Genomic DNA, 27497 nt, shown 5'->3' with positions numbered 1-27497 from the left:
ATTTATCTAAGAATAGAAGAATATTAACCCTTCTGTACTGACTTAGGCTTCGGGGCATCAAGACAGTCACTCAACACTGTTTCAGTCAAACCCTTAAAAAAAATTGAAAAGGCCTGTCACAATAGGACCTTAGTGAATAGCACCAAGTGGAAAGTAGGACTCAGTCTTAAATGGTTGGTTGGTCTATGACACATAACCACGTGTTCTGTGCAAAACAGAGTAAGTTTGAGATGTGTGTATTTGCCACCTTGAATAACTTAACAATAACTATTTTGTTTCTTAAGTTCCTTATTCTTAAGAACTGACAGCATCTTATATAATTTGTCTTTTTTTGCATCAGAATGCAGTAAGTATGACATGTTTGCGGTGCCGCTTTGTTGCATGCTACATGTTAATCTCTTCAGCTGTGTGAATTTTGCAGCAAATAAACCTTAGTTAAGCACGTAGCCATTAGGGCATGTTGAATCCCAATAGGAATATGTTTGTGTGTATATACATATATATAAAATATATATATTTGAGTCTGAAGGGCAAATATAATTTGCCTTTATCTTAATTATTTAATTGTTGTGGGTAATTTGTGCAGCTTTGGTCCTTGTTTCTAATCTGCGTGTGCGTATTTCATATTCCTTGTTTTGTAGCTTAGCAACCAGAAAAGATTATATTCTCTTGTCTAAGAAAACTCATTGCCTCTCCCACCTCAAAGCTTGTCAACATAATGAGAGTATTGTAAATAGCGTCATGGACACGACTTCCTGAATAACCTCAAGGACTTTGTGGTTCATTGTATAAGATCTGATGAATACATTTTCTAAATTAGCCAAATGTCTATAATTAAATAGTTCCAGAGTAAAACTTTTAAATATCTAGGAATTAAAAGCACTTTTAAAACTTTGTGTAAAAATTAATGTTAGGAAGAATGCACCTTAAAATATGTATGGTGGAGTAGCAGAGACTACTGAATTTGCTGCCAGAAGACCTAGGTCCAGTATTGGCTTTGTCCCTAAGCCTCAGTCTCCTTATATTTAAATTTAGGGGTTTAGTATCAGTCTCCAGGGTTCCTTCTTGTTCTAAATTCTTTGATCCTACAAACCTGTGATTGCATCCATTTAAAACATTAAGAACTACTTTCAACTTTTTAGTCGAGTATTTCAGTTAGTATTCAGGAGTATTTAGGATTTTTCTACCTTTTCTCTATTGCTTTTTCCTTAACAAAGTCCAAATGGGATCACACTATAATGTCATATTCATATCATTTGTGGGTTAGAGCTGAATATTTCCTGTCACCAGCTCATCATCGGTGACTAGAAATCCCGGACTGGCTTCCTGAAGAAAAACTAGGTCCGGCACCAGATTCTGATTTCTTCCAGCATCCACACCCCATTTCCTTCCCCAGCTACTGCTTCTGTCTTATAAGGCTTCTTCCTTCATCCCTTCTTAGAATGAGGAAACCAGAGCTTCTGTCATCAAGAAACTGAACAGAAGTTCTGTGATGAGCTGCCACTGTCCCAGAATGAGAGCAGGTCAATAAATGGATGCCAACAAACCTGGGCTGGAGGAGATAACAATACATAAGGGTTAGCAAGAGTAGGAGCACCTTCCTGCCTTCTTTATTCCCACTCCACCACCATCCAGTCTGCTCTAATTATCCCTCATCACAAAGGGATGCTACGTAAGTCCAGGTGGTAGCATCTGCCTCTCTTGGGAAGACTTGGGCCCCATTTAAGATGCCTGAAGGGATCTCACTTCATCTGTCTGCTGGTTTGTTGTCCTTCATACCAGAAGACGTATAAATGCCTGTGAGAACTTTAAGTTACATAATTAGGAATCCTATTCTCTCTAACCTTTAAGATCGGGAAAAAAGAAATGCCATGGTTTATATTTCTTCCACCCTGGTGCAAGACCAACAGCATACCTACATCCCTACAAATGGCTTCATTTGTGTGCCATTTTTCCCCCCAGTTTATTCAACCAACATTTACTTTGTGCCTGCCGGGCCTAAGTTGTTGTCCATTACCCCACTGTAGCTGAATCTAAAAAGCTCGTTCCTCATCAGCTCAGCTGTCAGAGTGTGGGCGCTGGAAATGCACTGAGTTGTGCTTTGTATAAAAACACTGTTGCTTTTTTCTTCTCCTGTAGGACAACAGCTTCGAGCAGTTCATTATTAACTATTGCAATGAAAAACTGCAGCAGATCTTCATTGAACTCACCCTCAAAGAAGAGCAGGAAGAGTACATCCGAGAAGTAATGTCCCAACCTTTTTTTTTTTTTTTTAAGTTTCTTTTGCCAATACTAATAAATACACGGGTCATTTCAAACTGTTAATATCAGCTACAGTCTGTTTAGCTGTATTATGTTTGGGACCACTGGGTTTGAATTCTGACTTTGTTCCTTACTAGCCAAGCTAAACTGTGAATTTCAATTTAAAACTAATTCTTACGCTACCACCTGCCTTGAAGGGTTGTTTTGAGGAAAGTACTATATGAAGTGATTTATTGTTCATTTATTTATTATGTAGTACAACAGGAAGAGCTCAAACATAGAGCTCTGAAATAATGGAGTAATCGGAAAGGTATCCTGAGAACTTGCTTTTCTTGGCTTATTTCCTGAAGAAAAAAAGTTTATTTTCTAAAAATAGCCATTTTAGATCTTGAATAGGTAACATCTGTCAGGTGCTATCAGCCTTAGTTGAAAAAGAGGAATATTTTGATTCCCTTGTCTTCTCTCTCCACCTTTCATTCTTCATGTATTTTCTAAGTATGAACACGTCTCAGTTTGAAGAAATTGTAATAAAGTCCCCAGGACTCAATTTCTTTTTCTTCCCTTACAAATAAATAAGTAATAACAAAAAAGAAAAGAAAGGGGAAAAAAAAGACAAACAAATAAATAATGAGCCTTATGCTTATTAAATGATACCATTATTGTGTGGCTTAGTGTTCTCAAAGTCAGGAAGTCCTGGGTTCAAGTTCTACCTTTTAACATATATTGACTGTGTGACCCAGTGTCCCAAGCAAATAAGAGGATAAGTTATATAGCAGTTGCCAGTCTGTATTGGTGGAGGAAATTTCCTCCCTAGAAGTTCCCCATACTAATGAAATCACAAGATCAGTTGAAAACAATCACCCCCCAAATTTCTCCATTATTATTTCTTCAGGTCTAATAAAAGTTGGGTATTTGTTCACTTCAGCTGCCTTTGGTGTTCATATCCCTGGTGGACATGGATTTCACCCCCTTCCCTGACCCTGACCTCCCTCTATGTTGATTTTTCTAATGTGGTAGTTTTCCCCCAGTGAACTCCTAAAGCAAACTATCTACTTTTTTGCTTTGAGGATAAATTATAAATATTTTGTCTTTGTTTTACAGGGAAGTCATTACACTTTAGTAATATGTTTTAAGTGTCTGGCACCTTTTGGCAGCATAAACATTTTATAAGCTGGGCCTAGTTCTCTTCCTGTCTTCTCATCATAAAGAAAATGGTGGAGCTTTGATCTGTAACTTAAAGTTGTTTGTACAGTTTGACTAGAACACTTCTACAAGTATATAGAAAGAACTGTAGTGGGGTGCATGAATTAAATTTTATCTTCTTGGAAGAAAAATGAATGTTTATTCATATGTAGCTTGAATATACAAAGGGAAAGTGGATTCAAAATGATCACATCTTGTTGCATTGAAGTTTTGGCTATACTGACCTGATAGAAAAGACTTATAGTTTTCCATACCTTTAAAAAAACTAAAAAAAAAAAAAAAAACTTAAAAAATTCTAATATAAACTGTGGACTAGCATTGGGTTATCTCATAGTTGAAGTGGTTAAGTATTATGCTAGTGAGTATTCTAAAATATTTGACCGACTTTGATTTTTTAAAGTATATATTCATAAGATTGTATCTCCATTTATTTTTTCTCATGTTTGAAAATACAGAACAAAAAAAAAACCTAGGATCTCAGATTCTTGGGCTCTAATTTTGACTTATTTCCTTATAAACATTGTAAGTATACACAAAGCATTATTGACCCAAGGATTCTCAGTATAAATATTTGGCCCTTTGCCAGTGAAGTGCATGGGAAATTGACACAGATTGGAGAATGGAATGGAAAGCAAGCCTGGAAGCAGTTCAAGGGTATCCATTTTGGTCAGATAATGTCAGTGGTGGACCACTTCACTCAGATAAACATTTGGGGACCCAAAACCATGTTTATAGGAATGATTCTATAACATGATGAGGTAACATAATGAAGTAACATAATGAGGGGACTTTAAATACACTGAGATGAACAAGATCTGCATTATTCATGGCATTTTACATAGGATTCCTTTCTTTCCTTTTTTTTTTTTTTAAAGGATATAGAATGGACTCACATCGACTATTTCAATAATGCTGTAATTTGTGACCTCATAGAAAATGTGAGTACCTGAGATACAACTTTCTGAAAATGCTTTTGGTACAATAATGATCTTTATATCATTGTGTTGGGTTATACAGTTTTTGTTTTGATGACTTGAATTGACAACTAGGAATTAGTGAATATATGTTTAAATTAAATGTCAAGTAGGACTGTATCTAATCCAAATAGGTACTAGTACATTGTTGAGGTTCCATAACAGGCAGTTAAAACAAAGTGAATTGTTGAGTATCATGTGCTCTGGCAAACACTATAGTCCAGCAATCAAGTCTTTTGAGTATCTCTTACCTGCGTGTTTAGATCCTGGGCCAAATTCAAGACTTCTGAGATTGTGGGTCCAAACCATAGTGAGTTCCATCTGTTTGCTACATCATTAGGTCCCCTTCACTTTCACAGTAGTTGTATGGCATCTCTCTAAGAAATGGGTTAGTTCTGGGACCCCTTTAGAGCTTAGGCTCAGGAAATGGTGAAGTTCCAGGGGGAGTGTGGAAAGTGGTATCGTGGTAGATAACTTCTACTTTCTCAGCTCTCCTTAGACCTTCATTCACTCCTTCTGAGTATGTACCTTAAGGCCAATTGAGAACCAGAATGACCTTCTCAAGAAGGCTATAGTCCAGTAGCACATACTCATTGTAGGCCCAGCCATGTATTTGGTGGCCATTTGCTCAATCATTTTATATACCCCTAAAACAAGAATCATTGGATTGTTGCTACCTCAAAGCCATCCCTGGAGACAAAAATTCTATACCATCTCTCCCCACAAAACTCATACTACATTGATACACATTAGTACGTACAAACAGACTAGTGTATGCACATCATTGTTTACCCCATCAGATTTTCTACAATAAATAAAAAAAGTTAGCAAAACATAGTGGAACTGATTGGACCAAGCCTGGGGACCTGTGTTCTTATCTTAACCCAGTCACACCATTCTTAGACGTACTTTCTAGGTATCTTCTTCTCTCTGGGGTCTATTTCCTTATTTATAAAATGGTGGGATTGAACCATATGATCTATAACATCCCTACAAGTTCTAAAATTCTCAAAATTTGAAGGTACTGTGATGATATAAAATGTTAAGAACATCGACATGCTTATATGCAAAAGTAATGTTTCCTAAGAGACTAGAATGCCAAAACAAAACAACTCAAAATGATATGTTTTAATAAGTTTTCTTTGTCCGTCTTGGGCTGCAGGAGTCCAAGAGTCTGAATTCTTTCAATGTTTTGTTGCCTTGCCGGAAAAGCTATCTTAAAATTGAATAGGTTGTTTTGGAAGTTAGGGGATTTCCCCTTCCCTAGGGCTTTGCAGGTAAAAGCTGGATGGTCACTTAAAGAAAGGAATCCTTTAGGAGTTGGACTGTATGACCTCTGAATTTTCTTCCAACTCTGAGGTTCTGTTTCTATAAAAAGTATTATGGGAGATTCATCTGTTCTATAAGGAAGTCAGGACACTGATAGATACTAGCATGATATTCTGTATGCTAGAGTAAGATCAATAGTTCCTATTGGCTTGAGTTGCCCCACCCCGTGTCTGTTGATGCCTTGATAGTGATGACAGTTAGAATGATGAACACTCCTCATTGATGTTATTCAGTGTTACTCTTCTTCCCTTCCCATTCTTCTGATTTACCTTTAAAATATGAGTGTTGATGTATCTCTTCAGTTTGAGTCCTAAAATTCAATGCGTAAGGGTTCCCAAACTTGTTGATGCTTGTGCTAGCTGGTTCATAACTGTTTACAATAAACAGCAACTCATCTATTTTGTGACTGATTTAATTTGCTCCAGGAACCATAACTTGTGAAATTCCTGACTAGCATGTTTCCCTTCTTAAAGTTAACATTACACTTAATTACTTCCCTTTAAGTTTTGGAGGGGAAAGCCCTGTGGTAATGTGCTTATTCAATCAAGTTATCTCAGCCCAGAATACTTATATTGTATATATGATGGAAGAAACGTATGTTCACCTAAGAAAGAACCCTGATACCTACAGGAAGTGTTTCCTTCCAGCATTAAGTTCAGAAATCCTGTTTATTCTTGTTGCTATTGTAATTACATTGTACTTCAAGAGAATCTGTACTTCCCCTTGGTTTCATCTGAAATGAATACGTACTGTTGAAAGGATGTCCTGACTCCTGTGGGGAAGGTTAGAAGAGAGTAAGGAATTTTGCATTGATGAAAATAGGTGGGGTTTCTTTTAAGTATCATAGAGGCTGTACCCTTGGGAGTTGAGGTGGCTATCACCATCTCTTTGGGAATGGAGTGACACATGAACACCTTCATAAAGTACACAGTTGGGGTTTTCATATTAAATTTAGACATGAGTACCATGTCTCAGTCTTGGCACTTGAGATTAATGAAAAAGTGACAGATTCTGAAGGCACACAAAAGTAGTCCTCTCCTATCCCAAAAAGGGAATATTTTAACATTTATGTTAATGAAGATAATAAGTTTTTAAGCTACTTAAGTTTAAAAACTGCAGTAAGACTTTTGGGACACTTGAGTACACAAATACATATGTGTGTGAATACATACGTATATACACATATCCACTTCCATATGTTTGTATCTACAGATTGTCTCCTCCAGTAGAATCTAAGCTCAAGGGCAGAGACTGTTTTATATCTGTCTTTGTATCTAAAGTTCCTGACATATAATAGTTGCTTAATAAATTTTTGTTGATTGATAATTGTTTCCATTAAATTGGCTGGATTGAGCTTTTAGAGCTCAATCTTTCATAGTCTCTCCCTGAACAAATACAAATATGTGAATGTGTTTGTGTGTTTCTCTTTAAAAAGAAAATGAGCATCGTATTCTTTATTATCTGTTTGGGAAGTTTGGTAAATATCTGAAACAAAGTTCTTAAGTTTTCTTCCCAAAGTGAAAATCAAATGATGGCTTGAAAATTATCTTTCATAGACTAACTCCCATTGAGCTCTACTGTGTGATTCAAGATCTCATAATATAAAAATAAAACAATTAACATTGATTTCCATTTTCAAGATTAATTGCTATATCGCTTTTAAAAAATAGGCCTCAAAGGAAGCTTTTTTTTTTTAACCAACTGAATTGTGTTAATCTGCAGGATGTTAAGAAACCCATTCCTCTCCCCTAAAATGAATTTGGGTTAACTTCTCTATGACTCATATTCTTCTAACCTTGAAAAAAAAAAGTTGGCCTCTGTGTTTTTTAGATTTAAACACTTGAGGTAGAATGGTTTTGTTTTTCAATTAATTGTGTTTTAATATACTGGTTACAAATAATTATTAAAACAATTGACTGAGGAAGGAAGGAAACCTTTTTTTTTCTTTCTTTCTTTTTTTTTTTTAAATCAACCACAGAATACAAATGGAATCCTGGCTATGCTGGATGAAGAGTGTCTCAGGCCTGGCACGGTGACCGATGAGACCTTTTTAGAAAAGCTGAACCAAGTCTGTGCCACACATCAGCATTTTGAGAGCAGAATGAGCAAGTGTTCACGGTTCCTAAATGATACCTCTTTGCCTCACAGCTGTTTCAGAATTCAACATTATGCGGGCAAGGTACTGTATGAGCCCCTAACTAGTGGGCGTCCCTCATTTATATCTAGGACAAGGCCATAATCCTCCAGGTTAGGCAGTCTCACTGCTATTGATTGATTTCAAGGGTTTGAGAGTAAAAGAGTATCTGACAGTAAGAAAGTGATTGAATAGTGAGAGTTCTCAGATCGCTAAAAGTTCAGCAAAAATCAGAACCCCCAAGCCATATAGGATAAATTCCTGTAATGTACTGGCAAAACAAGTTTGCCTTAATACTAATAGCTAACATTTACAAAGCTTCCTTTTATATACCTGGTACTGTGCTAAGTGCTTTTAACAAAAAGTTCTTGATTTTAAAAAGGAATTCAGCTCTGTTACTTTCAGATGCAATGATGTATCTCAAGCTATATTTTTAGATGGTCTTTAAATGCTTAGTAAGTAAAAGAAGTTGCTGATAAATGAAGCATGTTGATTTTAAAATTGAAAGTCACAATAAATGAACAATAATGCATAAAATCAGAAAGTCCAGTAGAGTACGAACAATTCATTACTAGGCCCAGAAGTTGAAGGCATGGTATTGGAATCTATAATTTATCACCTATCATTAGGGAGGATTTGATGCTACTTATTATATAAGAAAGGTAGTAGAAACTAATTTTGGCAGCCCTTTGGCTAACTTCCTAAGCCTTTGGTTCAAGAGGGTTATTATTCATTTTAGTCAGTTTTCCATTATTTACAAGTATGGTACTAGTAATTTAGAAGAGAAATTATTTTGAACTTTATCCTCAGTAAGAAACATGTATATTGTGTCTGAACTAACACACATTGCAAATTAGTGCAATTAAAAATTAGTGAGGTATTATTACATTCCTTTATTCTTCCCCTGGCTTCTGACAAAGGTATATTTCTTGATATCAAATATATCCTGTCTGTGGCACAGAATACCTAATTAAGAAAATACAAATAATATCTAAACCTCTCCCCCCACCCCCGCAAAACACACACACACATTTTTTTGGTGAGATGGCTTAATGGCACAGCAGGTAAAATAGAATCTCAGAAGATGTGTTTAGGCAGTAATAGAGCTAAACTTGGAAAATGTTAAGATAACATATTTGTAGTTCCTGCAAATCTTGGAGGGTAAAAAAAATATTTTGAGATCTGCCTATTTAGACAGATGGAAGATAAACTTAGAGGTTTTCTTGAATGTTTGGAGCTAATTTGGTATTACAGTATGACTAACTAAAGCATCGGATTGTTTTATGGAGAGGGAGGTATCTGAAAAACAGATTATCTTGAAATTTTTCTTTAAAGAATTTTAATGTTGTTGGATCCAGCATGCCTGCTACCAACTTCCATGTATTTCTTACAGGTTATGTATCAGGTAGAAGGATTTGTTGACAAGAACAATGATCTACTCTACCGTGATCTGTCCCAAGCCATGTGGAAGGCCAGTCACTCTCTAATAAAAGCGTTATTCCCTGAAGGAAACCCTGCCAAAATCAACCTGAAGAGGCCACCTACTGCAGGATCCCAGTTCAAGGCCTCAGTGGCCACACTGATGAAGAATTTACAGACCAAAAATCCAAACTACATTAGGTACTTCAGGCTTATCAAAAACTCTGGAAAGTCACTTATGAAGCAACTCTAGAGTAGTGATGTCAAAATCAAATAGAAACAGATCCCTGGGGATTCATTTTTACTTAGAAAACCACAAATTAACATTATCTGTATTATATTGTATTATTTTTATTTCTTTTCTTAAACATTTCCCAATTACATTTTTATCTGGTTGGGTTGCTTTTGACCCCTCTACTCTAGACGGTAGAATATTTTCATGTCTTATTTGTTTACTCATAGTCTAGTGTATTTAATATATTCTTAAACTTGAGGAAACCATCACTGAAGTGATAGTTATTTTTCATTTGTAATCATCAGTAGTCTTTTCCTTGTTGCCAGCAGGAATTGTTTCATTTTTTGTATTTATATGCCTAGGTTCAGCACATATTAGACATTTAATAAACACTTGTTGCTGGAAATGAACACAAAACTGGATCCAGTTACAGATGAGGAGTTTGTTAAGGGAAAAGTATATAGATTTTTCCAGTGAGAGTTGTTAACCAAGAATAGGGTAAAAAGAAACAAGTTTGTATAATGTTGAATAATAACCTATCATAAGAATAGAAGACTTCATTAAGAAGTTAGTTTACCCATTCTTTTTGCCTCTGGGCAGCAACAGATTATTTCGGATTCACCATTGCTTATGGTTTCAGTAAAGGCTAGGTCTTAGTGTAGTAGGCTGTATACTTGATGAGCTTTATGCCAAAAGGGATATTTTTGGGTGGAGAAGACATCATATCCAACGTCCAACCTCTTGAATTACGTTTGGTGGAGATTACATTAGTAAGGCGACTGTAACTGAGGGGACCAGTGGACAAAGCACCTTGCAGCCTAATTCATTAAAGTGAAGGGCCTCTTGTAAACCTATATCTGTATTTATACATACACACACACACACACACACACATACATACAGATACATATTTATATGTTGATGACAAGAATATAATTTTTAAAAAAAACAAAACTCGTGAATAAATACTGTTGACATTTTAAATTAACATCATGATATTTTCAAACCTAAAGGGGAGAAAGTAAAATTGGCAAATCAGACTAAATGAAATGAGCTATAATTCTATGGATATTTATCAGTGATATGTGTTTGTGTTTAGGGTAAGAGTGTAGGTGTGAGATATTTATTTGATAATCCCAGTCTGGACATAAGCAATGGTAAATGTTTTATACTTGCTGTTTCCATGGATTTATCTACAGGGTTCTTTTAAATGAATTTCAAATAAAGTAAGAAAGTATCATTCCTAGTCACATGTTTTTATCTTGTTATATATAGAAGAAATATATTTGTAAGAAAGTGTAATGTGTCATTAGGTTATTTTACTTTTAAGAAACACTGAATGATTTAAAATCTAAATACTCTTCATTTTTCAGGTGTATCAAGCCTAATGACAAAAAAGCTGCCCACATCTTCAATGACGCCCTAGTGTGTCACCAGATCAGATACCTTGGTCTCTTGGAGAATGTCCGTGTAAGAAGGGCAGGCTATGCCTTCAGGCAGGCTTATGAGCCTTGCCTAGAAAGGTACAAGATGCTTTGTAAACAAACATGGCCTCATTGGAAGGGGCCTGCCAGGTAAGAAACTGGCATATTTCATCATGAACTTTTAAAAGGAGAAAAGCTTGTCTTTCCCTTTGTGCTGTTAGCCAAAATGTTAAAGTGAAATTTTGAGCATGATAATCATAATAGTTGGCATTTATACATGTTTACCATTATTAAGATAGAATTTGATCCTCAGAGCAACTATGAAGGGTAGGTAGCCAATGATGCTTTGGCTGAGGCTTAGAAAGATTAGGTGAAACAGCATCTTATTGGTAGAGCAGGGACTCAAAAAAGGAATTCAGAAATCCAAGTTCAAGGCTCTGCCTGTCCATTACACCATGCTCCAAAACAGGTTAACTTCTACAGGGTGAGCCAAAAGTTATGAAAGGGCCTAATGTTAACTTTCTGAAAATTATTTTTTCTTTATTTTTCACCTTTTACAAGGTTTGATTTTTTTTTACATGTAATGTAAATTCATTTCCTATATATACTGTATATGATACTATGGTATTGTAAATTAAAAACAAAAAATAAAGGTGTTATTAAATATTTTTGGCTTTTGGCCCACCCTGTATTTTACCTCCTCTCTTTTGAGGATATTTAATTTTGGAAACCAAAGAAGATTCTTTTAATCTGTTTTGTTGCATTGTATTATATGGGGAAGTTTAAAAATAGGCTTATAGCAGATGAAGAAAAAATTGATCAATGACTCCTGGTAGAACTTTACAAAGCGTGTCTTTGAACACCTCCATTTTATAGGGGAGGGTCCAAAAAGGTGGACCCAGTTAATTGTTGGCAGAGATGGGCAATGATACAACTTTGAGATTCCTTTTTTTTGGGGGGGGGCAGGGCAGTGAGGGTTAAGTGACTTGCCCAGGGTCACACAGCTAGTAAGTATCAAGTATTTATGGCCAGATTTGAACTCAGGTCCTCCTGAATCCAGGGCCAGTGCTTTATATACTGCACCACCTAACTGCCCCCAACTTTGAGATTCTTCAGGAAAAAAGTGTTCTTTCTCTTTACAACCTCAGTTCAACAAGTCCTTTTCAAGCATCAGCCGTGTGCAAGGGATAGGTACTGTTCCAGGTTCCAAGGGCACTAAAAGGAAATAGAGACCAGTGCCTGTCCTCAAGGAGCATTCCATCAACATTTACTTCATCTTTCACATGAAATTCCACCAGTAGTTTTGATGTCCACCTTGTGCCATTTGATTACTTTACAATTAGAGATAGAAAACCATAGAAAGATGGTGTGGTCTCATGAAAAGTTCAGCATACACATTAGTGCCATATCAAACTCTGATGTTAATTTTCAGAGTATTATGATATAAAATTCCTGTATGGGGCGAGAGGGGAGAAATTGAATTAAATAAGCTCAGAGGTCACTTCTTATGCTAGTTCTATCCTTCTCTGAATCCAAGTGATTTAATTTCTTTGTGTTACATTTTTTCCACACATGTGAAACAAAGGCAGAGTGGATAAAGAGCTAGCTTAGGAATCAGGAAGACCTGAATTCAGATCCTGCCTCTCTGACACATACTGGTTGTGAAATCCTAGGCAAAACATGTCACCTCCTGGTGCCCATGGGCAGTCATATGAGAGTATAAATGAAAGAGCAGGTACTGGGTAGAGGGGACTTCGTTATTAGGAGTTTCCCTCTACCAATGAAATCATATGTCTGGTTTAAAACACACCCACACATGCACATACACAAAAGAATTAGAAGCAATGAAAGCATATACCTTTGCCCTGCCCAACTCCTTACCATGGAAATAAAATATCGTGAGCATTATGCTGATAGTGTTAGTCGTGCCTAGGAATGACTATGCTTAAGAAGTGTCTGTATCCTGAGTTTCCCACCACCTGACACCTTTTCTCTATCCTCCTTTCCCCACTCATACTCCAGGGGATGGAATGTTTTAAAAAACATTCAGTGGGTTAACTGAGAGGGCTTAGAATAAATCCTTGCCCACATTCATTTGACAGTCCTCTTCTCTTCATTGCATCATCCCTTCTGTGCAAACCCACCTGTGAATGGTACACAAACATGAGTACATGAATGCAGGGCATTGCTGTTATTGGCCAAATACAAAAAGAAATTGGCTGTTGGTCCAGGTTTCCATTTAAAAATCGATGATAATTATTAGCTGTGTGACCTTGGGCAAGTCACTTAACCCCCATTACCCCCACACAAAACAAAACAAAACAAAAAAATCAAATGATAAACCTCAATAGACAAGTATATACAATTGATTAAGAGGATTTGGCTCAATCTGTGACACTAAGTCTCTGATAGTCTTTCTCCTTGAAAATTAGGGGAGGGGAGTGTGGGAAGAATGAAAGAAAATAAATAAGAATGAAAGGACTAAAAGAAGGCTTTTTAAAACAAGCAAAAATAAAGTTGATAACACAGAGTTTTTTTCCCCTTAGCACTCTGTAAATAACACAAAGGCATAGTTACATAAACAGTAGTTTAAATAATTTTTGTGTTTGCTTACCCTATTTTCTACTGTATTTCATTTGTTCTTGTTTGTATAATTTAATTGTATAATTGTATAGTTTGGCATAGTGGAGACAGGGTTGTCCATGGAGTTGAGACAGTGTGTGTTCAAGTCATCCCTGTATGATCTTGGGCACCTCAGTGCCCAGATGGCATTTGACATTGCATTAACATCTGAATTGGTAGAAAGAAGGGCTCCCTAAACTGATGAAATCCTTGGTCTGAACCCATCAAAAATTATAAAGTTAGAAAAATGTAATGGAATTATTTTTAGAAATTATCTTGCAAAAATATGTTTTTGGTAAGAATAGTGACAGTCTAAGCATGAAGTTTTTGGAGGTTTGGGGTTGTTTTGTTTTTGCTTGCTTTGTTTTTTTGTTGTTGTTGTTGTTTTTCTGTACCAAAATGATGCAAGACAGTTTGTTTAGAAAAAAACTTTTTTGTAGCTAAAAAGTGAGGGGGAAAGGCCTCATTATTTTTTATTTTCCTAGAGCTGGAGTGGAAGTGCTGTTTAATGAATTAGAATTCCCTGTGGAAGAGTACTCCTTTGGGAGGTCAAAGATATTTATCCGGAATCCAAGAACGGTATGTGACCCAAACCATCTTCTCTGAGGATTTATAGATTTGGGTAGACACATTCATGAGGAAAGTCTAACTAAAACATTACCTGGAATATTTCTAATACACTAATTTGGGGGAAAGACATTGTTTTCTCTCTCTCTCTCTCTCTCTCTCTCTCTCTCTCTCTCTCTCTCTCTCTCTCTCTCTTTTAAGTTGCACAGACCTGCTACTGCTCTGAGCAGAAACATTTTACATAACCTGATGACTACAGGAACTTTTAAAAGTTTTGGGGTTTTTTCCCATAATATACATAATATGAGCATTTCCAATGAAAATGGAAAGCCTGCATATATCTGATGTTATTTATTAATTGAATGGTGCAGTAAAATTTTGTACGATCAGAATGTTCACATCATCATTCACCATTTAAAGTGTATGGGGCTTTGAGTCTATCTCACATAATTGCAGGTTTCTGTTGCTATATGACTCAGGTAGCAGTCACTCCAGCCAATTATTGCTTTCCATTCTGTTTGAAAATTGGAAGGCTGCCTATTTAATTCCTGAGGAAGCCCAGTGGCCAGCCGAGATCACATGAGCCAACTCAGTGGTAGTTGATAAACCAATTAGAATACCCAGAGCATCAGGAGAGGAAATCAAAAGCAACTGAGTAAATAGTAACATAGAATCCAGTGTGTGTGTGTGTGTGTGTGTGTGTGTGTGTGTGTGTGTGTGTGTGTGTGTGTGTGTGTGTGTGTGTGTGTGTGAGAGAGAGAGAGAGAGAGAGAGAGAGAGAGAGGCAGTTGAGGTTAAGTGACTTGCCCAGGGTCACACAGCTAGTAAGTGTAAAGTGTCTGAGGCTGGATTTGAACTCAGGTCCTCCTGAATCCAGGGCCAGTGCTCTATGCACTACACTACCTAGCTGCCCCAATCCTTTGTTTTTAAAAGAGAATTTCAGCTGTGCAACAATTCAGTCTGCAAGGGATCACCTTAGACTGCGTAGCTTCACATTCACATGGCTTAGAGAGAACACTAGAGAAAAGCCAATCTAGTCATGTAAAGTCTACATTAATTTAATACTTTGCAATAGAGTTTTATAACTTAAAAGTCATACAGAAACTGGAATGAGACTAACAAAGGACTGCCTATTCCAGATCCTTAATGGGCCTACCTTAATGGCTTGTTCAGAATAATATATAATTAGCATACTTTTATACCGTGTTTTGAAGTACTGTAGAAAGTACTTTAAAGTACTTACTTCACAACAGTTAGTATTATTTCAATTTTTCAGGTGAGGAAACTGAGGCATAAAAGAATAAATACCAAATGACATGTCTCTGGTCATAGACAAAGCTATAAGTGACAGAGCTGATAATTCTTTTTAAACTTCCTATTTTCCCTAACATTTGTAAACAGTAGGCCCTTAATAAATATTCATAGGAAGATAAGATTTCAACCTGGAAGGCGCCTTAAAAAGGACCCAGTTCAACTCCTTCAATTTTAAAGATGAACAGAGAGGCCTAGAGAGAGCAAATAACTTTCTCAGGGTCACAAAGACAGAGCTGAGGTTTGAACCCAGATCCTCCAGCTCTCAGTCCACCACTGTATAATGCATTAGATTTGATAAATTATATAAATGTCAATTTCAGCCCATCCCTGATGAATTGCCACAGAACAAATAAATTCCACATTAATGGGGTTTTACTTTTTCTATATTTACCAGCCTAGTTTTTACCTAAGTTAGTCCCTGGTTTGTTGTAAAACTCAAGTATTTAAATGTTAATGTTGCTGACTTAATTGGATTTTTATGTTGGCTTCTTAACCATTATCTTTATATGTGATATTCTGAGTTTAAATAGTCTTTAAAAGAAAAAATCTATCTGTCTATATATCTATCTATCTATCTATCTATCCACACACTACTCAACAGCTATTCAAGTTAGAAGACCTAAGAAAACGACGTCTTGAGGACCTGGCCACTCTCATTCAGAAAATTTTTCGAGGTTGGAAGTGCCGGACACATTTCCTGTTAATGAAAAAAAGTCAGATTGTTATTGCTGCCTGGTCTAGAAGATATGCGGTAAGCTAGCACTCTGCAAACACGTGGTCTTCCTTATTGTGTGATAAATTGTCTTGACTTTTACCCTGTGCTCATTTCTCTCATCTGTTAAATGAGGGAGTTGTCCTAGATGTTATTCCGTATCCTTCCCATCTCTTAAATCAACAAAACCATGACATGGGAAATTACACCTGTATTTTGGTCACCAAAAAGGGAATCTAAAATTACTGACCTGCTGGCATTGATTCATTTAACCTTTAGGAGATGGGAGCCTAATGATTCCAGTTTAAAATCTCTGTTGTAAACTCTCCATTTTCATGTATTGGAAAGAATAAAAAAGAGTAATAGCATTTATGGTTGGCAAACTGCTGCACATATGCTATCTCAGGCTTCAGACCTGGGCTGAAAGATTTTATTTTTATTGATTCCTGGGAAAATTCATCTGTGTTGATAATAAGTGCAAAAGTATGCTTATCTAACTGCTAAAGAATTGTAGTCATTTGCTTTTTCATGGATTAGAGATTCGTCATTATAGTTAATGAGATTTCAGGGACTTGTTCACCTTTTTTTGTTTTGTTTTGTTTTAAACTCATTAGCAGGTGAATTGGAAAATGAAAATTTAAGTACATATATCTCCCTTGGAACACTACCTATTTTTAGTCAGTAGACATGTTCAACACCAAAGCCATGTTAAATAAATGACAAATTTTGCTGACATAACTCCCATAGTGCATTTTAGTACAATACAAATGATCTTGAAGTTTTGGGGATTAATGAAGTACTTAACTACTTATTGGTTTACCCTAGGCAGCAAAAGAAAATCCGCTTGATCTTCAGCCCTTTGAAGACAAAGTATTTGTTTGATTTAATATAGTACAGTTAAACACAGCAGAACTTCAAATATGAATGTGTGTAGACAAGTTAATGCTTGATTCATTCATGGCATTTTCCTAAAAGATGGATTGTTTGGTTTCATTATTACTAGATGGTCCAGCTCTAATGGATTTCCCACTGGGGAGAACTCTAGTTCCACCTGACTGGATTAAAAATTATAATGCTGTGCTTTGTATTTGAGATAATAATAGTGTAGAGTCAGGTCTGTGTTGGCCTATAGTATTATTTCCCATTTTGAAATCATGACTGGAGATGAAAAATAGGACACACAATCATATTATGGCTGTTGTATTATTAATTGCTTGTGTGGTGGTTGGATGTCCCAGTGATATTAATTTTTTATGTTTTTAAGTACTAAGAATGGTCCATTCTCTAAGGAGAAACTGAATTTTCTATGAACCTATCACTCTGTTTCATAACTAAAAATAAAATTACTCATCTAGTCCTTAGACTAAATATTTTCCTTCTCTTGTGGCTGTTATTTCCATTGGGATGATATTCTGAAATGATTTTCACTTATTTGACAAATCATTTTTAGGATAAAATATCAGTTCAAATCAATATAAAAATCAATACATAAAAATAAGGTCCCATGGTTCCTTAAGAAAAACTTTAGAAGGTAAATGAATGAAGTTTTCACGGGAAGGATGTCTTTATGCAGTCAAAAGCACCCACTGATTTGCCCATTCATTCAAGACTTTTTTCGAGGGGCAATTGGGATTGAGTGACTTGCCCAGGGTCACACAGCTAGTAAGTGTTAAGTGTCTGAGGCCGGATTTGAACTCAGGTCCTCCTGAATCCAGGGCTGGTGCTCTATCCACTGTACCACCTAGCTGCCCCCCATTCAAGACTTAAAAAAGTTGAAGAACACTGAGGAGGTAGAAGCTGTGGGAAATAGTCCAAGTGTCTCATTACTCCTATTGATCCAGAGAAAGTAGACAATATCTCTACATTTGGGGAGCAGATATGCTTAGTATTTCATAGTGGCTGAGCAAAATACTGCATCCTTATTTTTGTGCCAGCTCCCCGATTTATATTGTCTTTTGTTAGTAGAAAATGATCTGATTTAAATAAATACTTCATAATTTAAAAAAAAACTATCTTAAGAAGTATAATTTTGTTTGTTTATTGAATACTTTCTCTATTTCTTTGCAAAATGTATATCATCTAAGAAGAATAAAAACATTTATTTTTTTTTTCAACAATCTGCCACCGAAAGGTGACCCATCTTCAAGATCCACTTTGACCAGGAAAGCCCTAGTTTTTTAGGGACTATACTAAATGAACAAGTATCCTAGGAAGAGACCTAGCTCGGTTCCACTCATTGGGAAGGGATGTCCTTGGAGCTATAGGAAAATAATACTCTCTTTGTTGCTTGGTACATTGTTACACTTGAACTAAGCTTCAATTCAAAGAACCTTTATTAAGTAAGTAAATTCTAGCCGTGTGTCCAGCACTGTACTGAGTTCCAGGGATAACAGAGATAAAAAGTTAGCATTCCTTGTCCTATGGGGACTTACATTCTGTTGGTAGGCAGAGATTATCACATGGGTAGACTAAATAAATAAATGAATGAATGAATGAATGAATGAATGAATGAATGAATGAATGAATGAATGAACAAATGAATAAATGAATGAATGAATGAATAAATGAATGAATAAATGAATAAATAAATGAATAAGTAAGTAAGTAAATAAGTAAATAAATAAATGCCAGCTAATTCAAGGATGAAGCATCAGGCCCTGGAGAGATCAGGAAAGGATTCACAGAGGATTTGGCACCAGAATCTCTCCTTAATGGAGACTATGGATTCTAAGAAATGGAGGTGTAGAGAAAATACATTCCTGTCATGAAGGACACCCCACATAAAGCACATCAGGATTCAGGAACCTCTAGTTTTTCTTTAGATTATGTGGTGAAGAACAATATGAAATAAGCTTGGAAAGGTATATGGGACCCAGATTATGGAGAACCTTGAACTTTGTGTATTATCTTAGAATCAATGAGGAACCACTGAATAATGTTGAACAAGGTTGGGGGGGGGGTATGACATGGTCAGACCAGTGCTTTATGGTTATTAATTTAGTAGCTGTGTGGAGAATAGAATGGATAGGGAAGACTCAAAATGGAGAGAAATAGTTAGGAAGTTATTCCAGCAAGAGGTGATAAGAGCTAAATCTAAGTGGTTGTATGAATGAAGAGAAGGGCATAGGTGTAGAATTAGTAAATCTTGAGAACTAAGTGACTAATGCTGGTGAGGGATAAGAAAAAATTAAAAGATGACTGAGGTGAAATCTAATTACGTCCTATAGAAAATAGGCAGGGTTATTAGAGCGAAGAATTCTGTTTTGAGATGTCTGTGATGTAGGCAGGACCAGCATGGAGGAGAGATTAGGGCTGGATCTTAGCTATGAAAGTCATATGAAGAGGACTACTGAGGCTGTAGGAATTGATTATATCACTAAAATAGGGAGTATAGAAAGAGAAGAAAAAAGCACCTGGGTCAGATCTTAAGGGACACCTGTGCCTGGTGGGTGGGAGATGCTTGATGATTAACACGGTAGACTGAGAAGGGGACAGACAAGTGGAAGGAGAACTGAGAAAGAACAATGTCTCAAACTCAGAAAAACCAGAGGAGACAGGAGAGCAACACTGTCAAATGGCGCAAAAGAGAGAAATCAGAGAGGATCTAAGGATGAAGAAAAGGTCATTGCAAAGATTGAGCATCATTGGTACCTTCAAGCCTAGCCTCCAGTTTGACTATGAATTCAAATCTGGAATTAACCTTTTTTGTGGACATGAGTTCTTGTAGTTCCACAACCCCTTCTGCTCAGAACAGGATAGGGGAAGGGGTATAAAGGGGAAAGGGGACAGCAATAACTGTAAGTCTGAGAAGATAGAGGAAGTAATTCCTTTTCATCCTCTCCCATACCCCAAGAGTCAACACCTGCCTTTGTTCAGCCCTAAAGCTTGTGTAATTTTATGGGTTTGTAAATAGAACTCTTCACACCTTTTTTTTTGTGTTTTGTTTTCACTTGCAGCAACAAAAGAAATATCAACAGATAAAGAGTTCTACCATTGTGATACAGTCTTTCATCAGAGGATGGAAGGTGAGTTTGAATGGAATGTAATTTCCTTGTTTGGAATCCTCAAATTCTTTACAAATGATGGGACTTTAGAGTTGATTGAAGAGGAGGAGGAAGTCTCCTTATTCTTAACTCTACCCCCTTAATCAACCAGATGGAAAGTAATTCCAGTTGATGGCCAAGCTGATGACCTAATGCTTCATTATGCCAAATTCATTCTAGTCTGTTCTCTGAGACAGGCTTGGGTAAGGTTAGTGATAGAAAACTTACCCTGCCAAATTGCTGTATTTGGGGAGCTATTGTCCCCAGCATTGGTGCCATATTGTCTTAGTTTTAAAATGTCGTGTTATCGATGTTTTATTATATTTTTATTTATTTTTAAAAATATTTCTCAATTGCCTCTTAATCTGATTGTGGCCATGCTGGGGGACTCCTGCCCTTTCATCCTGCCAGGTTGTGGGGCACCTACATTTTTCCCTTCTTCTTTCCTCACTCTCCAACCCTGGGGTGGACTCAAGAATGCCTGAGCTATCATAGAGGGATGTATTCTGGGTCCAGATCAATTCTATAGGAATGATATGGGGGAGAAACCGATAGGAGAAAGCACGTGGGTCCTTAGGATTCCTCTGTAAAGAATTACACTCTCGCACAAGACCTAATTAGGAATAAAAGAACAGGTTTATTGGGGTACAAGAGAAACCGGTTGGGAGGAAAGTTTTGCCTGAACAAAACGCTTTATTCCCTGACTAGCTTGAGGAGCGCCATTTTATAGGGTTTAGATGGGGTGGGTAAGAGTCTCTTCTTAGGTGAGGGGCTGGTGGATAGGAGGAATCCCTCGTGAGCGATCTGGTGTTGGGTGTCAACTTTGTCCTGATGGGTCTAAGGAGTCTGCTGATGGGTAGTTCCAGGTGGTCTTCTCCTGGATTACCTCATGCAGATGCTTAGGAGGACTGGAATGTAGGGTGGTGGTCCTGGAGCATGCCACTTATCTCCGTTGGGGTGTGTGTGTGTGTGTGTGTGTGTGTGTGTGTGTGTGTGTGTGTGTGTGTGTGTGTGTGCGTGCGCGCACGCGCGTGCACACTCGAGCTTGATTGAGTTCAAGGAGAGGCCTACTTGATTTCAAGGGAAAATCCCTGAGGTTTCAAGGAAAAAGTTCCTTGAACTCCCCAGAGAACTGTTGGGGTAACCGGGGCCCATAATCCTCCCATGATATTAATCATAGGTCAGTTGCCTGCTTTTAGGTCCTTCCTACCAAAGGCTTGTGAGAAATAATTATTAATAATTTATATTTTGGGAGACCTTCTTTTTTAGTCCTTTCTCCCTCCCACCTCCCCCCTTCAAAGTCAAGTTCTTCTCGAGAGATTTCATCAGATCTCTTGATCTGGGTCAAGCCCAAGTCAAGCTTACAAAGGAGCCTTGGGTGGAGACAGCCTTTTTGCCTAGATAATTGAAGTACTTTGCCCTGCACAAGCACACCTAGATGGAAACTATTTGGGGCAAGGGGTCCACATTCCTTGTCTGATATCAAGAATTGACTGACCTGAGTCCTGTGAATATTCCCCAGACTTTCTTCTTCCTTCCTTCCTTCCTTTTTGCAGGGGCAGTGAGGGTTAAGTGACTTGCCCAGGGTCACATAGCTAGTAAGTGTCAAGTGTCTAAGGTCAAATTTGAACTCAGGTCCTCCTGAATCCAGGGCCAGTGCTTTATCCACTGCGCCACCTTAGCTGCTCCCCCACACACCCCCAGACTTCATTTTAATATAACACACTTCCAAATCATGTCAAGCAGTTAGATTTTATTGCTATGTGATGGACCTCCTACAGTTAGAAAAGCATATAAACTGAAACCCCACCGCCATTAGGGGTGTTTGGTCTGAGAGAGATGGCCAACAGACCTCCTTTTATTAATAACCTGCTGGCCTATTAATAAAATGATTAAATTACCCAGAGATTGTCTCATATTTTTAGTCATCACAGGCTAATTCCAGGACTATTCTAATGTCCTTTTTCCAAGACACTTTGAGCTGTTACTTGGTCACTGCCCTGCCTTAAAATGCCCTGGCTCAGACTCGGATAAAACTTTTTGATAGTGGCCCAGGCTCAGAGATTACCCTTCGGGTTGGCTATAAGCCATCTCCAAAGTTGTGGAATTTCTGTAGGGGCCAAGGGCTAGGCCCAGCCTTGGGAATGATTAGCCTTTGTAATGGACTGCTAGGGTTGATTATCCTGAAAGCAAAACACTCTTCATTGTAACAGATGTCAAAGTGGAAGTCTGAATCTAAATAATAAGCGAAATGGTCATAGTTCCTCCCTACCATCATTCCTAAATCTGGATCCTCCCACCATTGATTAATGCCAGTGTTCATCCAGTTTGTCCTGACATTTGTTCCAGCGACAGCTTCTCTTTTCACCTGTTAGCCACGTTTGCCTACCTTTCTTCCCTTGGCCCACTCCCCATGGTTTCAGCTACTTTTTTTGTGCATACCAAGCCAGCCTTAGCTTTCAGCTCTTTTCTGGATGAACGTCATGCCTTTACCCCATCTCTGCCAAATCCTTTGTTCTTTCTGCTATACAAGCAAGTTTTTTGTTTGTTTGTTTTAGTAGAGAGACATCAAACAAAGGAGACATCCTTTTCATGCAGACTGGTGGTTATCCTTCCCTTTTTTAGATGATTTGTCTAAAAGTTGTGGTGATGTGCTCTGAGTTTGTCTGATGTGTCAGAACAGAGCTAGTCAAAACTTCCTTTCCCTACTCATGGTGATTGTCACACTCCTTTGGCCTAAATGTTGTATAGCTGGGACAGAGACATCGCTCTCAATTACCATCATCACAGACAATATAAAGATACCTGAGATCTGTTGGGAATAAGAGCATTGCTTTTTCTAAGATGCCAATGAGTTGGTGACATTCTTTCTGGTGTATATAAAATGCCCTAAGTTGGTCATGCCAAAAATTGAGATATCGACACTGTTACATTTCACACATTACTAACTAAATGGGACCACACTAACCTTAATTTCCAAACATACACGTTAATTTAATTTCCAAATATACTCTTCCTTCTGCATCCCCACCCAGAAAGCCATCCTTTTTAACAAAGAATAAAAAAAGAAGGGGGGAAGTGGTTCAGCTTAAAACTAAGAAAACCATCCATGGAATCTTGACAGTATAGGTGATGTTTCTGGACCCATAGTCCCCTCCCTACTTCTGCAAGGTGGTAGGGGCATAGTGCATTTTTGCTCATCTCTTCTTTGTGTCTGTTAAAGGAGAATGGATGTTGATGATCATCTCTTGAAATTTTAAAAATTATTATCTTTTTTAAAAAGTATCTATACCTCACTTACTAGGTGCCAGGTACTTTACTAAGCACTTTTTACAAATATCTCATTTGATCCTTCCAACAACCCTGGGAAACAGGTGCTTTTATGTATGTATGTATGTATGTGAGGCAATTGGGGTTAAGTGACTTGCCCAGGGTCACACAGCTAGTAAGTGTCCAAGGTCTGAGGCTGGATTTGAACTCAGGTCCACCTGAATCCAGGGCCTGTGCTCTATCCACTGCGCCACCTAGCTGCCCTCGGTGTTATTATTATTATTATTATTATTATTATTATTATTATTATTATTATTTGTTTGTTTGTTTTGGCAGGGCAATGAGGGTTAAGTGACTTGCCCAGGGTCACATAGCTAGTAAGTGTCAAGTGTCTGAGGCCGGATTTGAACTCAGGTCATCCTGAATCCAGGGCCGGTGCTTTATCCACTATGCTACCTAGTTGCCCCCGGGGCTATTATTTTTACAGTTTATCTGGACATGTGATCATCATACTCCATTGATCTCATTTGACAGTTGAGGAAACTGAGGCAAAAAGATTAAGTTTTGAGTGGGGTGAGAGATGTTTTTTTTTTTAATTCTTTTTCTTTTGGATGCACTCTAGGCTCGAAAGATTCTACGCGAATTAAAACACGAAAAGCGCTGTCAGGAAGCTGTCACCACCATTGCTGCTTTCTGGCACGGGACACAGGTAGGCGAGGTGCTGCCTTACAAAGCCAGTGATTGGGGAGAGACATGGGAACAGAGAAATATATCACTGGCTCGCACTCCCAAAACTTGCGTTCATTTCCCTTTTTGCTGCTTGCTTGTTTCTCAGCATTTGGGGCGCGGAACAGCAGCACATGCTTTCGAGTTAACTGTTTTATACTGACTCATTTCTCTCTTTCTTTTTTTCTTTCTCCATTGGGAACCAGCAGTAACCATTTCTGCCTTAAACTTTTCTATAACTCCTTTTCAAATACACCACAGGCGCGAAGGGAACTGAGACGACTGAAGGAGGAGGCTAGGAATAAACATTCTATTGCTGTTATTTGGGCTTACTGGCTTGGACTTAAGGTACTTCCTGCACACATCCCATCGCTCCCCTCTGTGACCCGATGGTCCCCAACCATATTCAGTAGCACATAGAGAGGATTAATGACTAATGTTAAAGTTGGCTAATATTGGTGCATGCATTTGACGCCACAAAAAGACATTTCATGTCAGTAGTGTTTGTAGGAAGCTCAAGCATGTCCAGACAAACAGTACTAATGGCTTACTAATGAGTTGCTAGTGTAGAATTTTTTAAAAATGTTTTAAATTTAAAAGAATACATTTTGAAATTGTCTGAACTAAAACGCAGCATGCATGTTTCTTTTGGCTACTAGCCATTACATTTAACTTTTTATGGTAATTTTTTTTTAACGTGGATTGTATCTCAGGCAATCTCTTTACAATGGAAATGTTAAAAACTAAAAATACATATATACTTTTAAAAGAAATTTGAGAATGAAGTTTATTTACCAGGCCTACAGAGACAGCTATTAGCTATTGGGAAAGAAACATTACGAATATAAAATATCATCGTCTAAGTTTGAACAGAATGCTGTTTCCGTGCAAAACTAGGCTTATGGCCCCCAAGGAATCCTTGGAATTTCAGCATCAGCTGTTTGTTTTCAGAAACAAAGTCCTCCTGAAATACTCTTGCTAATCCCCAGCCTAGAGTTGGAGGCTGTGTGAATGCTGAAAATACTCCAGGGAGCAATATTTTAGATATTTTTATTACTTTAAACAGCTAAAGGTCTCTTTGCTCAAAATTTGGATTCCATTTTAAAGCTAAAATTGTTGGTGTGGCCCTCCTGAGGCATCTCAATGTGATGAATAGAGCAATGGACTTAGAAAGATCTTGATTCAAGGCCTACATCTGACACAGACTTTCAAATGCTATATAAATGTCAGTGATTACTACTATTATGCCTGCAAACTCAATTGAGAAAAGTCATATGAAGAGCTCAAAGCTATCTAAAGTAAATTTACACACAACCCATTATATTAAGATATATTATCAGAGCATCTATTAAGAATAGGCTGTGGGGGCAGCTAGGTGGCGCAATGGATAAAGCACTGGCTCTGGATTCAGGAGGACCTGAGTTCAAATCTGGTCTCAGACACTTGACACTTACTAGCTGTGTGACCCTGGGAAAGTCACTTAACCCTCATTGCCCTGCAAAAAAAATAATAAAAGTAAAATTTAAAAAAAAATAAAAGAGTAGGCTGTGTACCAAGCTCTGTATATTCACTGGGAATACAACTAAAAGTGACTAATCCCCCTACATTCAAGGACTTTACATTCTAATAGGAAAAGACAGCACAAAAGCAAAAGTCAAAATGGGTACATATAGTGACAGAGCTCTGTGTATCAAGAGTAACAAAAACTTTTAATCATGTCTCAGCCCAGTCGGTGAGGTTTGGTTTTAAGAATTTCATAATAAAGTATTCAAGACTGTGTTATTCCAGTAACTTCAGACATGAATTATTTCTTCTTGTAAATCAAAAGTTTTTTTCATCTCTTTCTGAGACAAATAAATAGTTCTTGAAATTCCAACTGTAATTGGAACTGTGTCCATTTAGTTATGTTTTTGTCCATGAGACCTATATTTTTCAGTGAACTCCATAATTCTATCCTTGAGCCATACATATATACCTCTTTTGAGATGTGCACAGTCAGAAACAAGTCAACCACTCATTTTATATGAAAAAAATTAACAGTATAAGTACATAGCTATATCTACATCATCAAAAATCATTGTTCCCACGATTGTTAAAAATACATAAACACACAAATAAATAAATGATTTAGTAGTTGAACCTTTCCCAAAAGCTAAAACAGAAATCTTGTGAACTTCTAAAAAGGGGGAAAGTAGAATTCATTATTTTGTGTATAATTTCAATGAAGTACATGGAATTGGAAGGTGGAAAAATTTCCAGTATCTTCTTCCACCTGGTCAGTCCATCACTGTTTATTTTTATGGCAGAATAAATACTTAAATCCTAATTAAGAATTGAGTGCTTATGAGTAGCTTTACAACTGTGTAATTTCTTCATTTTTTTTTTCCTTGTTCCAAACTTTCTGAGGTATGAAGTTAACTCTGTTGTATTTCCTTTTGTTTTCTTGGCTATAACAGACTGAATTTTCATAAAGAATACTTCAGATTTTTAATACAAAAGAATTTTTAAAAGTAAAATGTAAAGGCCAATCTAAAGGGAAACAGCCTCTATTTGTTTTTCCCTTTGTAGTCATTGTTAAGGGTGCTTACTTTAAAAAAAAATCTTACTTTTTAATTAATAAAACCCAAACAAAGACATGGCTTCTTTAGTCCTAAGTTCCCCAGGTATTTTAAGGTGTAGTTGTGCAAGGAATACAAAAGAATAAGGAAAAAGAAATAAAGAGAAAAGGAAGGAAAGAAAAGAGGAAAGGGACAAAAATCAAAAAAGAAGGGAATGGTGGTAGAATGCTGCTATTCTTTGGCCTCAGGTACCCCAAATTGTGCAGAATCTTGTTCCACTGAAAACACTAGTGACCTTTGTACCATTTTCACACTGATCCTTTGAGTGTAAATGGTCACATCCTGTTCTTCCCTCATTCTTTAGCCTTTAATTCATAAATCAGCTGTTCTGTTTGGGAGTACCTTTTTTTCTGGACATTGTGCTATCTGCATTGGGCTGTCTCTTTTATTCACTATCTAAACCTTTTAGGCTCGAAGGGAATTGAAACGCTTGAAGGAAGAGGCTAGGCGTAAGCATGCAGTTGCTGTCATTTGGGCTTACTGGCTTGGACTGAAGGTACTCTCAACCACTCCTCTCTCTCAACGATGAACTCAGTAAAGCGTGGCACATACTAACATCATCAACTGTTTTTTGGGGGGGTTTTTTGTGCTTGCTATTATCTGCACTATCTTTTAGACTCTAGTCTCATCTGATTTTTTATTTCT

At 37.2% G+C, this 27497-nt stretch overlaps 1 protein-coding gene across 8 annotated transcripts in view; it reads left to right on the top strand.

Moving 5' to 3' along the window:
• MYO1B (myosin IB) overlaps nucleotides 1–27497 on the top strand; it is a 228775-nt gene that overhangs the window by 173642 nt on the left and 27636 nt on the right. For 2 of the 8 annotated variants that reach the window (XM_043994423.1, XM_043994424.1), the window contains exons 14-25: nucleotides 341–346; nucleotides 2140–2244; nucleotides 4341–4403; nucleotides 7747–7947; nucleotides 9296–9522; nucleotides 10930–11130; nucleotides 14088–14181; nucleotides 16085–16234; nucleotides 20152–20220; nucleotides 24131–24217; nucleotides 24496–24582; nucleotides 27262–27348. In XM_043994423.1, coding sequence (XP_043850358.1) covers nucleotides 341–346; nucleotides 2140–2244; nucleotides 4341–4403; nucleotides 7747–7947; nucleotides 9296–9522; nucleotides 10930–11130; nucleotides 14088–14181; nucleotides 16085–16234; nucleotides 20152–20220; nucleotides 24131–24217; nucleotides 24496–24582; nucleotides 27262–27348 — 1377 coding nt within the window. The remainder of the gene's footprint in view (nucleotides 1–340; nucleotides 347–2139; nucleotides 2245–4340; nucleotides 4404–7746; nucleotides 7948–9295; nucleotides 9523–10929; nucleotides 11131–14087; nucleotides 14182–16084; nucleotides 16235–20151; nucleotides 20221–24130; nucleotides 24218–24495; nucleotides 24583–27261; nucleotides 27349–27497) is intronic. The other 6 variants (XM_043994425.1, XM_043994430.1, XM_043994426.1 and 3 more) reach the window with 5 other exon arrangements.

This window comes from Dromiciops gliroides, chromosome 3, assembly GCF_019393635.1.
Source record: "Dromiciops gliroides isolate mDroGli1 chromosome 3, mDroGli1.pri, whole genome shotgun sequence".
NCBI classification, from domain to species: domain Eukaryota; kingdom Metazoa; phylum Chordata; class Mammalia; order Microbiotheria; family Microbiotheriidae; genus Dromiciops; species Dromiciops gliroides.
Note: the sequence above shows the minus strand (reverse complement) of the source record. Positions and strands in the feature narration are given on the sequence as shown.